Source organism: Antechinus flavipes, chromosome 1, assembly GCF_016432865.1.
Source record: "Antechinus flavipes isolate AdamAnt ecotype Samford, QLD, Australia chromosome 1, AdamAnt_v2, whole genome shotgun sequence".
Taxonomy (NCBI): domain Eukaryota; kingdom Metazoa; phylum Chordata; class Mammalia; order Dasyuromorphia; family Dasyuridae; genus Antechinus; species Antechinus flavipes.
This window is the reverse complement of record NC_067398.1, coordinates 207684595-207703176: the sequence shown is the minus strand read 5'-3', so window position 1 is coordinate 207703176 and position 18582 is coordinate 207684595. Positions and strand designations below refer to the sequence as shown.

Here is an 18582-nt window from a genome sequence, read left to right as displayed (position 1 = left end):
ACTCTGTCTTTAAATGAGTGGGATGACTTTTCCAGCCTCTCTTGCCAAGCCTCCCTCTCCTTTTCCCATTTTTCTTCTAGCTCCCTTGTGAGAGCCTTTTTAATTTCTTCTATGAGGTTCATCTGTGCTGAGGAACAGATGATCTCCTCCTTTGGGGATTCACCTGGAGACGGTCTGTTTTTAGTCTCCTCAGGATTTAGAGTCTGCTCTCTATCTGTATAGAAGCTGTCAAGGGTTAAAGTCCTCTTCAATTTTTTGCTCATTGTGTCAGAGAAGAATCAAAGACAAACTAGCAAAAAGAAAAAAAGAAAAAAACCCTAAATGGAGTCTGCTTTTTTGGGGGGAGGGGCTGGGTGGTGTTACCGAGATTCCTCTACAGACTGTGGGGGCAGCAGTGAGATATTGGCAGGACTGTGCTGCACTTGCTTTGAGACTCCAAGAGTGTGCTGAAACACTGTGGGGGAGGGGTGGCCAGGTCCCAAGAGACTCCAGCTGTTTGGGGTTGTATTCTTCACCCCTGGTGTTTTTAGCTTCTCTGTGGGCTGCTGGCTTGCTGCCGGAGCAAAGTATCCAATCCTGTAGCAAAGACAGGCTGAGATCACACCCCACCCCGCTCCGGTCTGCTCGGCTGTGAGCTGCTTCCTGTGCTCTCGCTGCTGCTGCCTGCCCTCAGCCTGTGCCTGATCTAAAACCGTCCCCGCCCTCGAGCAAAAATAGACCTTTCTTGGCGAATCTCAAGAATGTCTTCTCTTGGAAACTATTTGTGGGTTTTTTTTTTTTCAGTCAAGCATTAATTCAGAGGCTTGTAATGAAATGGATAGTGAGAGAAAACGCGGAACTTACACAGCTGTGCGCCTCCTCTCCACCATCTTGGCCAGAAGTCCCGAAGTGAATTCTTAAGAAGAAACTTTATTTGATATCCTAAGTGAATTAAATGGTGAGACTGTGTTTTTGGTAATGATCAGAAGTGATGAACTAGAATAGTTCTGCTTATGATCTTTCTTATGGCTCAAACATAATAAATAATATTTTTGTGTATTTTTGTTAAAATTTGTCACATTGTTAATAAATTTCAGAGCCCATACATAACTTTGCTGTTTCTTTAAACCTAGGAGACTGGGTTTGGAAATACATACATACATTTACCCACATCTGATGCACATATATATTTTTAAGATATGCATATCTATGGACATATATCTTGTGCATTGGTAGCTTGTAGGAGATTTTTCCAATTTATTAAATATTTAAAAAGCTGGAGTAGGTTCTTTAAGCTAATTGACAAATTTAAGAGGGTTATAGCTTTAATAATTAACAAGAAACTATTCAAATATTCCCTCTAGATTATCTTTGGACTCAAGATAATGAATATAAATTTAAAGAGTCAAGTATCAGTCTACACAGTATTTAGATGACTTTAGAATCATACTACACATATCTAAGAGCAGACAGCTAGGCTGGGTGATTCTTCCTATTGAAGACATCTATGAGGAAAAACATCTAAATCTGACTACCTGTAGAGTTAATTCTATTTAAAGTCAAATAAACATAACATCATACAATGTTGGAAGAGAAATTAATAATAATTCAGTCCAATTTTTATATTTTATATTTAGTCCTCATTTATAATTTATTTAAATTATAATAATTACATTGCTATTATGATTATATTTTTAAATTTTGTTTAATCCTCATTTTATAGAAAAGTAAACACTATTAAAGAATGTAAATAGTTACTCACGATTTTATGATAAGTAAGTCAAAAATATGCATCTCTAAAAGTCATCTCTCTAAATTGAGTGCTGTTTCCACTGCACAAGATTTTGCTTCTGCCTATAAGACAATGCAGCCCTCATGCATGACTTGCATATTAAATTATCAATAAAACTTTCTATGTGCACTTGCAAACACAACTGGGAAATAATTCATTAGAAGGTAAATTATGGAAATACAAACTTTAAGAACTTAGTAGCTGGTGACTTTGAAAAATAGAAAGGAAACAGGGAAAATAAGCATTTTTAATGGGATGACTTCCTCGGTTAGCTGAAATAGGTGTTAACTTGGAATATTTTGAACTGAAATTCAATGAGAAATGAGAAAAATACATAAAATCTAAAACTAGAATATTTTAAACTGACAATTTATGAAGAAGGAAAAAATTTCTACATAAAATCTAAAACTGGATGCCATAGAAGGTATGACCCAGAAATAAGAATGACAGTGGAGGAACTACCTATCAGTTCACAAGAGAACATAACAGAGAAAGTTGGGAACAATATTATTTATGACCTTAGATAGCTATATACAAAACACTGAATATGAGTAATAAAAACCAAAGTAATCTTCACATTTTACCACAAGGATAAACATATGACCTCAGAGTCTTAGTAATACTTAGTGGGATGGGATAATGACTAAAATATGGCAATGGAACGGCATGACTTTTACAGAATAAACATCTGATTGAGGAGGTACACAATTATTACTGTGGGTTAAGAAGATATACCCGTGCATAGAAACTCATGAATCTAAGATTTGAGTCCTGGTGGAGAGAGTTTAGGAGAGGATAAAAGGAAAAGAAATTGAAGTTTTTGTTTTTTTTAATTTAAGAATTCATCATGGGGAAAGGCTGGGCAGTGGGAAGTGGAAAGAAAGAGGGACATTTTAGCATCTCCATCTTGCTAGGACTACCTAGAGCCAATACTTAAAGTTTGGTGAATATGGAATTTCATTGATAGTAAATTAAAATTGACTCATTGCTTGTTGCTATTGCAGGAAGAATTTTAAAGTGGAATGAAGCAAGAGGACATGTGTGAGGGGGTGAAGTGGTGTGGTCTGGGGTCCCTGGATGCTTTTTCTTTCTTGTTTCTGCATGTATGTTATCTAGTTACCATTCCTCTGGGAGGAATGTCTCAGAGCAAGAAAGATCTCTTGGATTGTCTGTGCCCATATTATTGTGTTATGCAGGAATCCAGATCCAGAACTTCCCACTGAGGGAAACCTAATAGTGATGATCTTGGTTCAGGGTTCAATTTAGAGATGCATATCTGTCTGGGTGGCCTGGTCCTCTCCCTGAGCATTCACACTATAATTGGAGAAGGCCAGTCTGTGAGAATTAGATGAGATAAAATGTGAACATTCAGGCTATTATTTTACCAGACTGATAACTGTGGCAACACAGGTGTTTAGAAAAGAGAGAGTAGTTCCTGGTGGATAATTATGTTGACTGCTACTTTGTTGTAATCAAGCACAACTAGATTGTTATAATTGTTAGCAGAGTGAGACTCAAGTCTCCAGAACACAGGAAAAAAATTATCGCAAGACTTTCTAGGGAAGAATTCTGATTTGGGTGCATCTCTGTAATTCTCTGATCCTCTGACTAGCAATCAGACATTAAAGAGAGGATTTAATTTTTTTCTATATTTCCCACCCTTTGGTAGTTTGCATAAATTTGTTTGTTGTTTGTTGGGTTTTGAGTAAAGACTTTCTGTGATGATGTGAATAAAATGCCTTGAAAGTGTCTTTAGACTCTGCATATAAGAGAAAAGCATGTCCTATTGGAGACATCGGGGCTTAATGCTACATACTAATAAGCCAAATGGAGGATATTGATGATACTTTCATAATACAAAACACAAAATCAGCATAGAGATAAGACATAATTTTGATGTATGTCTTCAATTACATCAACTTGCTGGAAGTCTGGTTGAGAATAGAGCATCTGATAAATTCTTTACTTGTTTCTCTGACAATTGCATCTCTACTATGATAGAAAGAGTAATCTATTCTACTCCTGTATTTCAAATGCATATCAATATATGGTTAGGAGAGAAAGCTGTTATGTTGGAAAATTCAATCAACATCCATAAAGGTATCAGTTGGTTGGAGTAAGGATCCCAAACTAACAATCTGAAACTCAATAGAAATAAAATTTAAAATCCTTATTTGAGGTTCAAAAAACCAGTCATAAGCATAGGAAAACTGGCTTAATATCAATTCTTATGGAAAACATTGAAGTTGACATATTATTAGAATAAGTGATGAATTTGAGAATCTGAGTTCAAATCTTATTGCAGTTACTTGGAGCAGATCACTCTTTCATTCTTTCCTTATTATATAATGAGGGAGAATGAGGAGTTAATCTTTAAATTAATCTTCAGCTCTAAAAATTATAATAATCAGAATATCAATGTATGTAGTGTTCTCTTCTTTTCTAAAATATAATTGTTCTCTGGGGCAAGTTTCTTGGGGAGGTTTTCTGGAGGTAGCCTTAGTTTCGGTTCAGATCAATAATCACCTCAAACACAGCCAGCTGATAAAAGTTCAAATCTTTTATTGTCTCTTCAAAAATAGCCCGGTTAGTTTTCTTAGAGGCCTATTTCTCTGCTTGGTTCCAAGAACTCTTGCAGCTTGTCCTTTGTCATCTCCAGCTCCCTCTGAATCTTGGTTCTACTCCTCCAAATCCTTCCTTCTGCCCGACTGCAGTCTCTAGCTTATCAATCTCCCGAACTCACTGACTTCTGGCTTTCAATCTTTTTCAACTGACTTCTCCTGACTGAGCTCAGCTCTTTTTATGCTCTTTTAAAGGTGTGAACTCAAAGATCAACTCCTCCTCTGAGAGTGGGATTATGGGAGGTGTGAATTCACAAAATTACAAAGTTGACTTTGTGAATCTCCCATACTTGTGAACTCCAATGAGTGAGCTTTAATGTGTGACCTCTAATGTGTAAACTCTTAAAGGTGTAACACAAGCACTGTTTCTATCAACTCTAATGACTTAACACTTTGTAAGGATTCTAATATCTCCCCCTTTCTTTTGATTTAGAACATAGGATGGTCATGACCTCCCTGACTTCTCAAGAAGGTGAAAACCCCAAAAAAGGTGATCATGTCTTCCCTGACTGCTTAAAAAAAGGAGTGAAAATACCATAAAAAGAAGGTGGTCACACCCTGCCTGACATCTCAGGAAGGGAGATGAAAACACCAGAGGAAATGGGACATCAAATCAGATTAGCGGATTTCTGAAGGGCTCACTTGAAACAGGTACACATAAATCCATCAATATGGGAGGTATTAGACATAATTACATAGATTAATAAGCACATAGCAATATAATACAGGCTAGAAGTGATATAACAAATAACATGAATCAACATGAGAATTTATGCATGTCCATAAATCCTAGAAATAGTCCAAAAGGAATCTATGGTCCATTAGTTCATGTGTAAGGAATCCAATAATTCCTTCAAGCTTTGAAATACTGCAATAGTCTCATCAACAATTTTTCATGTCAAGGAATCCAATGATTCCTGCTGGTTTTCAAGTCCTTGAAACAGTCTCATCTTGTGTTAGGGAATCCAATGATTCCTGAAGATTTTAAAGTTCTTTTAACAGTCTCATTGTCAGCCATGCTCTTTCAGTGTCAGATGTTTCTTAAATCTTCTCCTTTGTTTTGAGGTTTTTCTCCTTTTCTGTTTCTCTCTCATGGACAAGGCAAATACAGCTTGTTGGCCCCCATCTGATTCCTTCTCTATCTGTAGAAATACAAGCAAACCCTCTTCCTTAAGCAGTTAACCTATCTGGTCCCTTTTATTTATCACTTTTGGGATTTCTCCTCATCATCTGGCAATTACATTGAAGCTGCTTGCACTGGACACTGCCCTGTTGGTTTAAAAAACCTGTATTCTCCCCAACTGTAATCCTGATTGCTTTTCTGTTGGTTGATCACATCAGAGTCCTGATCTTCTAAAGACTCTTTGAGTGTAACCTCAGTTGCCATCATGCCCCACCTATCTTTTGATTGATACCTTGGAGCTGGGCCTTGCCTCTCATTTCTCTGGGTCAATCTATATTCAGAGGCCCAGTGAAAGCCTTGGTTACATTTTGGACATGGGGTTTTGGGTTTTATTCTCTCACCCTGTCTTCTCATTGTATCTCTGTATCTACATTGGGCTCTCAAATGTCCAACTTTTCCACACTGAAAACATCGACAACTTTCTCTAGAAGTCCTTTGCCAAGAGGGACCCTCTTCCCTCCCGTGTTCATCATAGTCTGGTATAATAAGCATTTGTGCCCACTGTGGCACAGCGTCTTATGATCTCCTCTAAAGGAGCATCTTTGTCTAGTCCCCATATAATTCTTTTGCAAACTTCATTGGCAGGTTAAAGAAGGGAAAAGAACCTGTATGTGCACGAATGCTTGTGGCAGCCCTCTTTGTAGTGGCCAGAAACTGGAAACTGAGTGGATGCCCATCAATTGGAGAATGGCTGAATAAATTGTGGTATATGAATGTTATGGAATATTACTGTTCTGTAAGAAATGACCAGCAGGAGGATTTCAGAAAGGCCTGGAGAGACTTACATGAACTAATGCTGAATGAAGTGAGCAGGACCAGGAGATCATTATATACTTCAACATCAATACTATATGATGATCAATTCTGATGGACCCGGCCATCTTCAGCAATGAGATGAACCAAATCAATTCCAATAGAGCAGTAATGAACTGAACCAGCTACACCCAGGGAAAGAATTCTGGGATATGACTATGAACCACTACATAGAATTCCCAATCCCTCTATTTTTGTCTGCCTGCATTTTTGGTTTCCTTCACAGGTTAATTGTACATTATTTCAAAGTCTGATTCTTCTTGTGCAGCAAAATAATTGTATGGACATGTGTACATATGTTGTATTTAACATATACTTTAACATATTTAACATGTATTAGTTTACCTCCCATCTAGAGGAGGAGGTGGGGGGAAGGAGGGGAAAATTGGAACAAAAGGGTGCAATGTCAATGCTAAAAAATTACCCATGCATATGTCTTGTAAATAAAAAGCTATAAATAAAAAAAATAAAAAGAAGAAAATATATGGCAAATCTGGGTGACATACTAAAAAGTAGAGACATTACATTGATGATGAAGGTCTGTATAGTCAAAGCTATAGTTTTTCCAATAGCAATGTATGGCCATGAGAGTTGGACTATAGAGAAAGCTGAGTGCCACATAATTGGCCCTTTCAAACTGTGGTGCTGAAGAAGCCTTTTTGAGAGTCCCTTGATCAACAAGGAGCTCAAATCAGTCCATACTTAAAGAAATTAATTTTGGCTAGTTATCTAAAGGTCAAATACTGCAGCTGAAGTTTAAATATTTTGGCCACATAATGAGAAGATGCGACTTAATGGAAAAGACACTGATGCTTGCAAAGATGGAAGACAAAAGGAAAAGGGTTTGGCAGAGAATGAATGAATAGAGAAAGTGCCATGGAAACAATAAACATGAACTTGAACAGATTTTGAGAGATAGTGGAGGATAGTTGGTCACAGGTGAATGACTTAACAACAATAAAATATAAATTGTATATATATGCATATATACAATATAGGATATTTATGTATACATGTATATAATATCTATGTATGTATATATATATAGTATGCATATGTAATATATTTGTGTGGATATATATATGTGTGTGTATATGTGTGTGTGTATGTACACACGTATTTTGTTATTGTTCAGTCTGTCCAAGTTCATGCTCATTGTTTCCATGATATTATCTGTCTCGTCATCTGATAACCTCTTTTCCTTTTGCCTTCAATCTTTCTCAAAATCAGTATCATTTCCAATGAACACCATCTTATTATGTGGTTATATGCTTTCCAAAAACTAAGTTCATAGGCCCCTGATTAAGAACCTTTTTCTAGACTAAAAACAGTCCTGGTTGAAGGTTGAAGACCAAGATTATTTAAATTTCTATTGAATTTCAATTCCATCTCAAAGCAAAAGAGATACATTAACTAACCCTAATGAAGAAGCATTTTCAGCTTTGGCTCTCCTCTTCCCATTTCACCCCCATTTTGGCTGGAGGAGGATTTCTTAAAAGGATCCCAAGAATTTTGAACTTCCCATATTTCCTTGTGTATTCTATCCATGTCGTCTCAGCTAAAAGCAGCATTGGCAATGGGGACTGAAAATAGATTGGATATAGATTCATAGCTCTTGCAGAGAAATCTACATTATAGCCAAGGAGAAATTAAGTGCTCATATCTGCTTAAGGAAGGTAAGAAAAGGAATGTTCATTCTTAGTTTAAAGCTTATGATTAATTGAGAATGAAATTAAAGGCTATTGTTATCATTAATTGGTTGGTTGGACTTTGTTCTCACCTTGCTAAGATATTGGGATATCTCACAAATTATTTTAATGGCAGTGACATAATAGTTAGAGTAGTAGGCCTTTAGTCAGAAGACTCATCTTTACAAATACAAATCTGACCTCAGACACTTACTAGCTATAGGATCCTGAGCACAACCCTGTTTCCTTCAGTTTCCTCATCTGTAAAATGAGCTGTCAGAAGCAAATGGCAAACCACTCCAATATTTTGGCCAAGAAAACCCCAAATGGGGTCACGAAGAGTCAGACATGATTGAATACTACCACCACTTATTTTATGTGCAGTAGGTAATTTGATTGATTCACTCAGTTAACCTCACTCATATACAAGTTGGTACCTCCATCAGGATAGGATCTACTGGGGGTTTTTGTGTGTGTGTGCTTTTGTTGTTTTTTTTTTTAAATAAATCTTTGTATTCCCCAGAGTATCATGCCCAGTGCACTGAGCAAAGTTGGCCATCTGTATACATTTATTAAAAGTATCATTTCTATTAACTTTTTTAAAAGAAAAGATATATTTATACATATATAGATATATAGATACACACATTCACACCCACACCCTCACACCCCCATATGTATTTCCTACCCTTATGCCTCTTTAATTAAATTCTGCTCCATAACTTGCTTTGCTATTACTTAACCTCCACCCACCCAAGAATCCCCCCTTGTCTTTTTCCCTCACCTTTTGTTTCCCCATTTACCCATCACTCATTCCTTATTTCCCTGTTCCCATAATATGTTTCAGTGGTGGAGTTCTTCTTTGCTGATTCTTTTTTAATAATAAAAGGTATTAGTGTAACTACCTTGAATTGTGGGGTGGGGGAATAGTGCCTCAAGGTTCCCTTTAGTTCTCCACTCTGACTAGGAACCCCAAACCAAGAGCTCCACCCTCCTTCAAGTGCCCACAGACAGCAGCATCCCTGCCTCCCTGACTCTGCATTCATCGAGTGCTGGTTCCTTCTCACATCTCAGTTGCACAGCTGGGCCTGGTGGTACCAATCACCCGAGGTTTGCTCAGTCTTCTCTGACTCAAACCCTGACTCCACAAACCTCCGGGAAGTGAAAGTCTTTGTGGTTTCTGCAGAGGCTCCAGCCATACCTAGCTAGCCTGAGGAATCCCTTGAAAGAAAGAACGAAAACTTGAAGTTTCTGTGGAGTTAGCCCACAAATGTTTGTACTGCAGGTAGGTTAAATCCCAGTCTTCTCCTGCCCCAAATCTTCTTGATTTTTCACAAGTCCATGTTCGCCCTGAGGGGCAAATTTGTTGTATTTCTGGGGGAAATTGGGAGAGCTTAAAATTTACCAACCTATCTTCCCAGAATCCTTTTTATGACATCGTGGTTATAAAACTTCATTCCCTTCATTCAGCTGCTAGATAGAATTCCTTCAGTGCTTCTCATAACTATATTGACTTTCACTTCCTCTTTTTCCCTTCATAGCTTCTTTAGTGTTCTCTACTTTGTTTACATGTTTAAAAAGTTTGAGGGGGGGAACCCCATGAATTGTCAACTGGAATTTGAAAAAAAAAAACAAACTGAAACATAGATATATGCTGGGTTAACTTTTTGTTTAATTTCCCCTATGAAAATAGAAAAGGTTGAGAAACTCATAAAGAATGGGTGCTCAAAATATAATCTTTGAAGCCCAACAGAGATATTATAAATACCAGTAAAAGGTGTTTTATATGGGGGTCTGGGGAGCAGTGTACTGTGCCTGTCCCAGAGTGTAGCAAATGCTCATAAATTCTTGTTTGTTGGCTGACAATAAGGTGCAAGAAAGAACGTTGACAAACTTCTCATTTGAAAGCCAATGATCTAAACTTAATCTGCTATCTTCCAACTGAGCAAAATGATTATTTATTTCTCATATTAATAGCAAATTATTAAAATTAGAGATATCCCAGCTTTTTCTTCCTTGTCCTATTTCTTTGTCTAATCTCTCAAAGACAAGACCAAAATGAAGAAGAGTTAATAATAACCTTATTCTGGTTATTGCTGCTCTATCCAACTAGCATGGGTGGAGGAGACAATGATTGTTTGTCTAGATAGTCCAAGACTAAGAATGGTTTGAGTATAAGAATAATCCCTTCATCCAAGAGAGTCAGTCTCTCTGTCCAAGAGTGACATGATGTCATTCTCAGGTCCTCATTGGAATAAACTCACTACTTTTTGTAAAGTCCACCCTTTATTGTTAACCGGATTGATTACCACCCTCAGAAACACTCTTCTTCCAAAGGGCATGTAAACTGTGATCCTGCTGCAATTGGCCATTTATTAAAAATGCTGGTATTATTAAAAAAAAAGAAGAAGATTAAATAACCCATCAATTATTTCTCTCTAACTTTTAAAATACCACAGAACTAAAATGTGAGGAACTGGTCTTTTTAATCAGTCATATTATTTTTCTACCAAGAAACTATCAATAATTTGGATTTAGCCGCTATAATCCCTAAGAGTTGAATATTTCTTTATGTATGACATTCTTTCATTATATAAAAAGTACAGAAAAACTTCAGAGGGTTTTCTTACATTTGGAAATGTGAAACAATATACACATGATACTTCTCCCAAAACTAAGTCCTAATACACAAGCTGTTCACAATATTACAGAATCAAGTTAATGATACAGTAGAAGTTATATCTATGTTGCAGTGAATCTTTTGTGGAAAAATCAGTGTCGCTTATCCAAGTTCCAGACTGTGTTCCCTAGAGAGCCAACAGCTAAGACCACACTGAATAAATCCCATGGAGAATCTGAGACAGTAGTATAACAATGCTGCTATAAGCTCCTCAGAGCCTCCTTACCTGACTGCTAACTCCCATCCTTCCCTAAACAGATTCATACACTGCAGGTATGAATGATGCAAAGGATTTTTATGTAAAATAGTTATACTCTGCTATCCAACTATATCAGTGGCATATGGCATTTTTGATCATAAGAAAAATCCTTGACACATTCCTTCTTTGCCTCAGAAAATGGAATCTTTTAGATAACAAAACAGGTCAAAGGAAGCATAAGGGAACAATGCTTTTATAGCAGGGAAATTAATAATATCCTAGCATCATAGACTTATTTTTTTTTTTGGTATGGTAAAGCTCACCAAGTGACACTTTAAATTCTCAAAATCTCAATATAGAATCTGTTGGTAAAACAAGGTTGGTTAAAAAAAAAAACTTTGGTAAAACCTATGCCATTCTAAAATTGATGAATCCCTCCTAAAATTCCAGTCTTAATAGTTACAGGCTGATATATCTATATATCAGTGAAAGTCAACAAAATTCCATAGAACAGAAAGTTCTTAATCTAGAGTCAATGAACTTGTTTTTTAAAATATGTTGATAATTGTATTTCTATAATGTCAGTTTCATTGGTAATCTCACATATTTTCATTTATACATTTAAATCATTCTCATAAGGGGTCCATAAACTGGAGTTGCAACAAGTCTGCTCCAAACCCACTAAATTGAACTGATTTTAAAAAATTGACTTTTGTAGCCAAAATATGGTCCAAAATTCTATTCTGTAATCTTTTGGAAACCTCTCTCTCCAATAAGGTCATAAATTTAGATATGGAAAGGATCTTAGATTCTATCTAAACAGACCTATTCATTTTACATGTTAAGAAACTGAGATCTAGAGAGAAGTCCAAAGCCCTTCTCATTGTCCCCAGATTTCTTTTGTTAACAATTTATTAAACTGGGGCTCTTCAATGTCCTCAATGATCTCTTAGTTGTAAAAACCAATGTTTTTTTCAAGTCCTCTTTTTTTTCTGCATTGTGACATCATTGGCCACTGTTTTAATCCTCAATACTCCCTCCTTTCATATGTATTGTGTGATTATTCCCCACTGTTTTGCTTCTTCCTTTTCTATCTCCCATGTCTTCTCTCTGATCCCTAGCTACCATGCAGGTTTTGCCTAAGTGCCCTTGACTCTGTCTTCTTCCTATATATTTTCCTACTTTTATGGATATATTCAGAGTGCTGAGAGGCTCAACTGAGATAAAAAGCTTAAACTTTGAAACTTTAAAAGGTTAAATATGTGAGTTATTATTGTTATTAATTATTGTTATTAGTCTAAGAGTTAGTAGGCCTCCAGTCTGATGATGATTTAATTCTTGAGTATTCTATTGCATTTCTACTGAACTTGAGTAATTTCTTTTTTAAAAGTAGAACAATTTAGGGATAATCTAGTAAATGTTTGCTCTCCCCTGTTTTCCACCTTCCACGTGTATGTACATATGCTTTCAAGCCTTACCTGCATTACCATCACCAACCAATAAAACAATAAATCAAGTGTTGATTTGTATTGATTGCTAAATTTTATGTTGTAAATGCTTATACTGAAAATTTAACAGTTTTTGCAAGACTTTGGAGCTGGCTCCATCTGATCCCTTGTTAAGTCTTATCAGAGTTCTTTCAGTCCTATATATCCAACTCCAATTTCTTTGGAGTCTTCTGCTGAACATCTTCACATGAATAACCCTTGACACTTCCAATTCAATGTAACCAAAATTAAACTCGTTATCAACCCTCCCCCTAAAATTGCCTAAACCAATTGCCTTTAATTCCTATTTCCCAGTCCCTTGGATTTGGAGTCTAGAACTCATCTTTGACCTCACTCACTCCCTGGCATTGATTCAGTTCTATTAGCTTGATTTACACAATATCCATTATCCAGTAGCCACCATTTCTGTGACACTAACTATTCCTAATTGATCTCCTGGATGCAAATGTCTTCTCTCTCCAAGTTGGAATTCAAAAGGCTTCTAAAACCCTAATGAATAGACATGTGGATTGCCATTTGTCTACCCCCCAAAAAGTTCAGGGATCTGACAAGAGACCTGGGAGATAGAAAGGGAAGAAGCAAAACAATAATTACAGAGGATTCATGGAACAAGGGAGTATCCAGGAGTAGAATAGTGGTCAATGATGTCAAACGATGCAGAAAAAAATGAGAACTGAGAAAAGCAATTGGTTTTTGCAAGTAAGAGATCATTGAGTTCTCTTTTGCTAATATAATAAGTTACAAATTGCATAGATTGGAGTTCTAGTGTCTATTTTCATCTTATCTTTGATACTTTATATCAGGGATACCAAATACATGGGTTTGTCCTGAACCAAATTAAAAGGTAATTGAGAATTGAGGCAGCTAGAAGATGTAGTCAATAGAATATCAGCCTTGGAGTCAAGAGGACCTGAGTTCAAATCAGATCTCAGACAGTTAACACTTACTAGCTAGGTGAACCTGCTGTCACTTAAGCCCAATTGCCTTGCCAAAAAATGTAATTGGGTAATATAACAAAATAAATAAAGGTACAATAGAACATAGATGTTAAGTTAATGAGATCCAAAGAGATCCTTATGTATAGTTCAGTGGCCCCCATTTCTATCTGAATGTTATACCACTGCTTTATATAATTCTAGTTCCTTTTCAGAACTTTCTTCATGCTGTACTTCCATTATATGTCACCAACCAGAACTGCTAAAAATCTCCTTCAGTTTGTTCTTTGTTAAATTGTTTTCTAAATTCAAGGCTCAGTACAAGTAATACTTTCTCTAAGTCTCTTAGTAGATAATGATCTGTGCCTTATAAATTTTTAATTAAGTTTTTGTTTTCTTTTTTGCTTTTTGTCTCATACTATCTTGGATCATATTTATTTAATCAAATGTATCTATCTTCTAAAATGGAAGTTTTCTGAGGGCAAGATTATATTATTTTATATCTCTAAATTAGTTATTTGGTTTTTTAGCATATAATAGGTGTTTTAAAATGGTCATTGCATTGAATATTATCTATGGCACTTTTTTTAGGAATCATGTGGTCTAAATCACTTATTTTTATTATATGATAACATATTTTAAAAAGTTTTATTGATGACTTTTATTTCAAAATAATAACTATTTCTAGAATATACTTTTTCTATTCTGTTCAATAAAACTTATCTTTTTAAAATAATAATTTTTATTTTCAAAATACATGCAAAGGTAGGTTTCCTCATTCACTCTTGTAAAATTTTGTATTCCAAATTTTTCTCCCTCTTTTCCTCCTAGCCACCTTCCCTAGAGAGCAAGCAATCCAATATAGGTTAAACATGTGCAATTCTTCTAAACATATTTCCACATTTATCATGCAGCACAAGAAAAATCAGATAAAAAAGGAAAAAAAATGAGAAAGAAGATAAAACAAGCAAACAGCAACAAAAAAGGTGAAAACATGATGTTTTGATCCATATTTAGTCACCATAGTCCTTTGTTTGGATGCAAATGGCTCTCTCCATCACAAATCTATTGAAATTGTCCTGACTCACTTCATTGTTTAAAAAGATCCAAGTCCTCTATGGCACTTTTAAAAAATTAAACTTAATTTTTTTTCAATCAACAAAAATCTGCCTCTCTTCCCCAAATGAAAAAAAAAAGGAAAAAACACATTACAATAAAGCAAAACATACTTTTACATTCTCCATGTCTGTGTATACACGTATTATGTACATATACATCTTATTCTATGCTCTGAGGTAGCATGTTTTATCATTAGTCTTCTAGCAGTATAGTTGGCCACCATAACAATCAGAGTTCCTAAGTCTTTCAAAGCTGTTTGTATTTACAATATTCTTGTCATTGTATATAATATTCTCCTGATTTTGTTTTCAATCTTTTAACAGTTTACTCATCTTCCCAGGTTTCTCTGAATCTATTCTCTTCATAATTTCTTAGTGTATAACAGTATTTTATCACATTTAAATATCATAACTTGTTGAACTGTTTTCTCACCCCCTTCCTTCTTGTTTGTATAGATATAATGCCAGATTATGCCAGAGGATTTTCCCAAACTTTCCTTTCCCTCCTTCTGTCCCAGGATGTTCTTTTTCCCTTATTTTTTTTTTAAGATTATCAATTATCAAGAACCAGTCTCAGACCATCTGTCTAATTAGACTCCCTCCATGACAGCTGATGCTCATAAGGTTTAGAAAGACACGTGTATCATCTCCTCGCATTAGAAGCTAAACACTTTACTATTGTTCTTTATCATTGTTCATTTGCGTTTACTTTTTTGTATTTCTCTTTAATCTGGAGTTTCCTGTTTAAAGTTTCTATACAGATCTAGTCATTTCATCCCAAGTCCTTTATTTCATTCTTTTCAAATAAATGTTCTCTTTTTTTTTTTTTTAATAATTTTTATTGACAGAACATATGCCTGGATAATTTTTTACAACATTATCCCTTGCACTCACTTCTGTTCTGACTTTTCCCTTCCCTCCCTCCACTCTCCCGCCCCAGATGGCAAGCAGTCTTATACATGTTAAATATGAGATAGTATATCCTAGATACAATATATGTGTGTAGAACCAAACAGTTCTCTTATTGCATAGGGAGAATTGGATTCAGAAGGTAAAAATAACCTGGGAAGAAAAACAAAAATGCAAACAGCTTATATTCATTTCCCAGTATTCCTTCTTTGGGTGTAGCTGCTTCTGTCCATCCTTGATCAATTGGAACTGAGTTAGATCTTCTCTTTGTCGAAGAAATCCACTTCCATCAGAATACATGCTCATACAGTATCGTTGTTGAAGTGTATAATGATCTCCTGGTTCTGCTCATTTCACTTAGCATCAGTCCATATAAGTCTCTCCAAGCCTCTCTGTATTCATCTGCTGGTCATTTCTTACAGAACAATAATATTCCATAACATTCATATACCACAGTTTACCCAACCATTCTCTAATTGATGGGCATCCGTTCATTTTCCAGTTTCTAGCTACTACAAACAGGACTGCCACAAACATTTTGGCACATAAAGGTCCCTTTCCCTTCTTTAGTATCTCTTTGGGATATAAGCCCAGAAGGAGCACTGCTGGATCAAAGAGTATGCACAGTTTGATAACTTTGGGGGCATAATTCCAGATTGCTCTCCAGAATGGTTGGATTCGTTCACAACTCCACCAACAGTGCATTAATGTCCCAGTTTTCCCGCATCCCCTCCAACATTCATCATTATTTTTTCCTGTCATCTTAGCCAATCTGACAGGTGTGTAGTGGTATTTCAGAGTTGTCTTAATTTGCATTTCTCTGATCAATAGTGATTTGGAACACTCTTTCATATGAGTGGAAATAGTTTCAATTTTATCATCTGAAAATTGTCTGTTCATATCCTTTGACCATTTATCAATTGGAGAATGGCTTGATTTCTTATAAATTAGAGTCAATTCTCTATATATTTTGGAAATGAGGCCTTTATCAGAACCTTTAACTGTGACGATGTTTTCCCAGTTTGTTGCTTCCCTTCTAATTTTGTTTTCATTAGTTTTGTTTGTACAAAGACTTTTTAATTTGATGTAATCAAATTTTCTATTTTGTGATCAATAATGATCTCTAGTTCTTCTTTGATCATAAATTTCTTCCTCTTCCACAAGTCTGAGAAGTAAACTATTCTATGTTCCTCTAATTTATTTATAATCTCGTTGCAATATATCCTAGACACAATATATGTATGTAGAACCAAACAGTTCTCTTGTTGCACAGGGAGAATTGGATTCGGAAGGTATAAATAACCCAGGAAGAAAAAAAAATGCAAGCAGTTTACATCCATTTCCCAGTGTTCTTTCTTTGGGTGTAGCTCTTTCTGTCCATCCTTGATCAATTGAAACTGAGTTAGATCTCTTTGTCGAAGAAATACACTTCCCTCAGAATACATCCTCATACAGTATCATTGTTGAGGTATTGAACTCCACTTTTAATCTACAACTCTGCAGTATTTATTAGTTTTTCCATGAATACTTATTAGTAAAACAGTTTGAAACTAAAGGCACATCAAATGAATTTTATGTTGAAATAATTGATCTTAATCTTTTAACTTTTATATCTTGGGATCCTTTCTATCCCTTTTTTTGCTTTAAAAAAAAAGTTCCTTATCCATAGTTGTGAAAAGCATCTTTAATATGCTATGAATTCTTTTCTCTAGGACTTATATCCATTTAGAGCTAATTGTAATAAATTGTGTGAGATGACGTTCAAATATTATAAATATTATGAGCAGGGTAAATACAAATTATAAAACATTGAAGCAATTCAATTCTATCAAGAAAATTCTCTGGATTCTCCTCTTTCAGTATATGAATCATCAACTCATATTGACTTAAAATAATTTAGTTAATACAGATGTATTTCAATTCCTTTTGGAAATATCTTTTCCAATGACTGACTACTTGGTTTTCATAAATAGGGAATTAATCAAGGAGCTAATGTATCCTAGGAGTCCATTTCTTTAGTTCCTGAGATTTTTTTTTATTTAAAAAATATTTATTTCATTCCAAATTTAAGAAATAAAACAAGCATTTCCATGACATAATAAAATAGGAAAAATATTAGTTCCTTAGATTTCTTGTGAATTTGTTCATAAATAAAAAGATCTTCCTGATCTCTAGTCTCACAATTTCCCAGACACAGCGGCTGTACTCTTTGTCTTGCAGGTATTGCCTTATTCCTTGAAAGTAACTCGTCAGGCCCAGTCTAGAGTTTTTACTCCCCAAGGAAGGCTCTTCCCGGTCCACATCTTGTCCAAGACACTGCTCCAGTTGGTCCAGCTGATGATCCAGTCCAATGAGCAGTTGCTTGAGCTGGGTCTGACTCCAAGCAGCAGGAGTGGAATTCAGACTGAAGATGGTGAAGACCTGCTGGAGGGTCTCGTGCACAATGGCTGTAGCATTTTCTCTCTGGAGCTGGCTGCCCTCCACAGCTTCCTTTGGGAAGTTGAAGTTGGTTCTGTCTTTCAGACATGGCAGCAGGAAAAATGTACTCATTTGGTTCAGAAAAGAAAAGTCTTCCTGCAGGCCCTGAGTCAGGTCACAACCTAGACAGCAGAGGGTGCTGGAGCACAGCAGAACCAGGGCAACTGACACGCTCCAGGAGGTCATGATGACACTGAAAATCGTGTGGTGTTGACTTAGCTAGGTAACCTGTGAGCCTGTCCCAGTATCTCAAATTCTAACCTCAGGGCCACTCTCTTAAATACTTTGCACCAGTATCTTAGGGCCACTCTCTTAAATACTTTGTGCCAGTATCTCAGGGCCATTCTCTTAAATACTTCTGAGAGACATTTCTTAGACTGAAACTGCTCTTTATGCTTGTCTTTACATTGTTCCTGCATTCTTTGGAAGATGTCATTAAAGTCCTTTTAATATACGTGGGGAAAGTTTTACAGATTAAGGTTTTGTTTTTTTGTTTTGTTTTTTTTCTTTGTTTAGAAGTAACTTTTTTTCGTTTCCTCTTTCTTTCTTTCTTTCTTTCTTTCTTTCTTTCTTTCTTTCTTTCTTTCTTTCTTTCTTTCTTTCTTCCTGTCTTCCTTCTTTCCTTGCTTTTTGTTTCTTCCTTCATTCGTTTTTCTCTCTTTCTCTCTTTCTTTCTCTC

The 18582-nt window shown here is 35.7% G+C and overlaps 1 protein-coding gene across 1 annotated transcript; it reads right to left on the bottom strand.

The window, feature by feature from the left end:
* Positions 1-17540: 17540 nt before the first annotated feature.
* Positions 17541-18089, bottom strand: LOC127552756 (interferon alpha-1-like). The gene has a single exon (XM_051983061.1). It carries the CDS (start codon positions 18087-18089, stop codon positions 17541-17543), a length of 549 nt encoding a protein of 182 aa, XP_051839021.1.
* Positions 18090-18582: the final 493 nt, after the last annotated feature.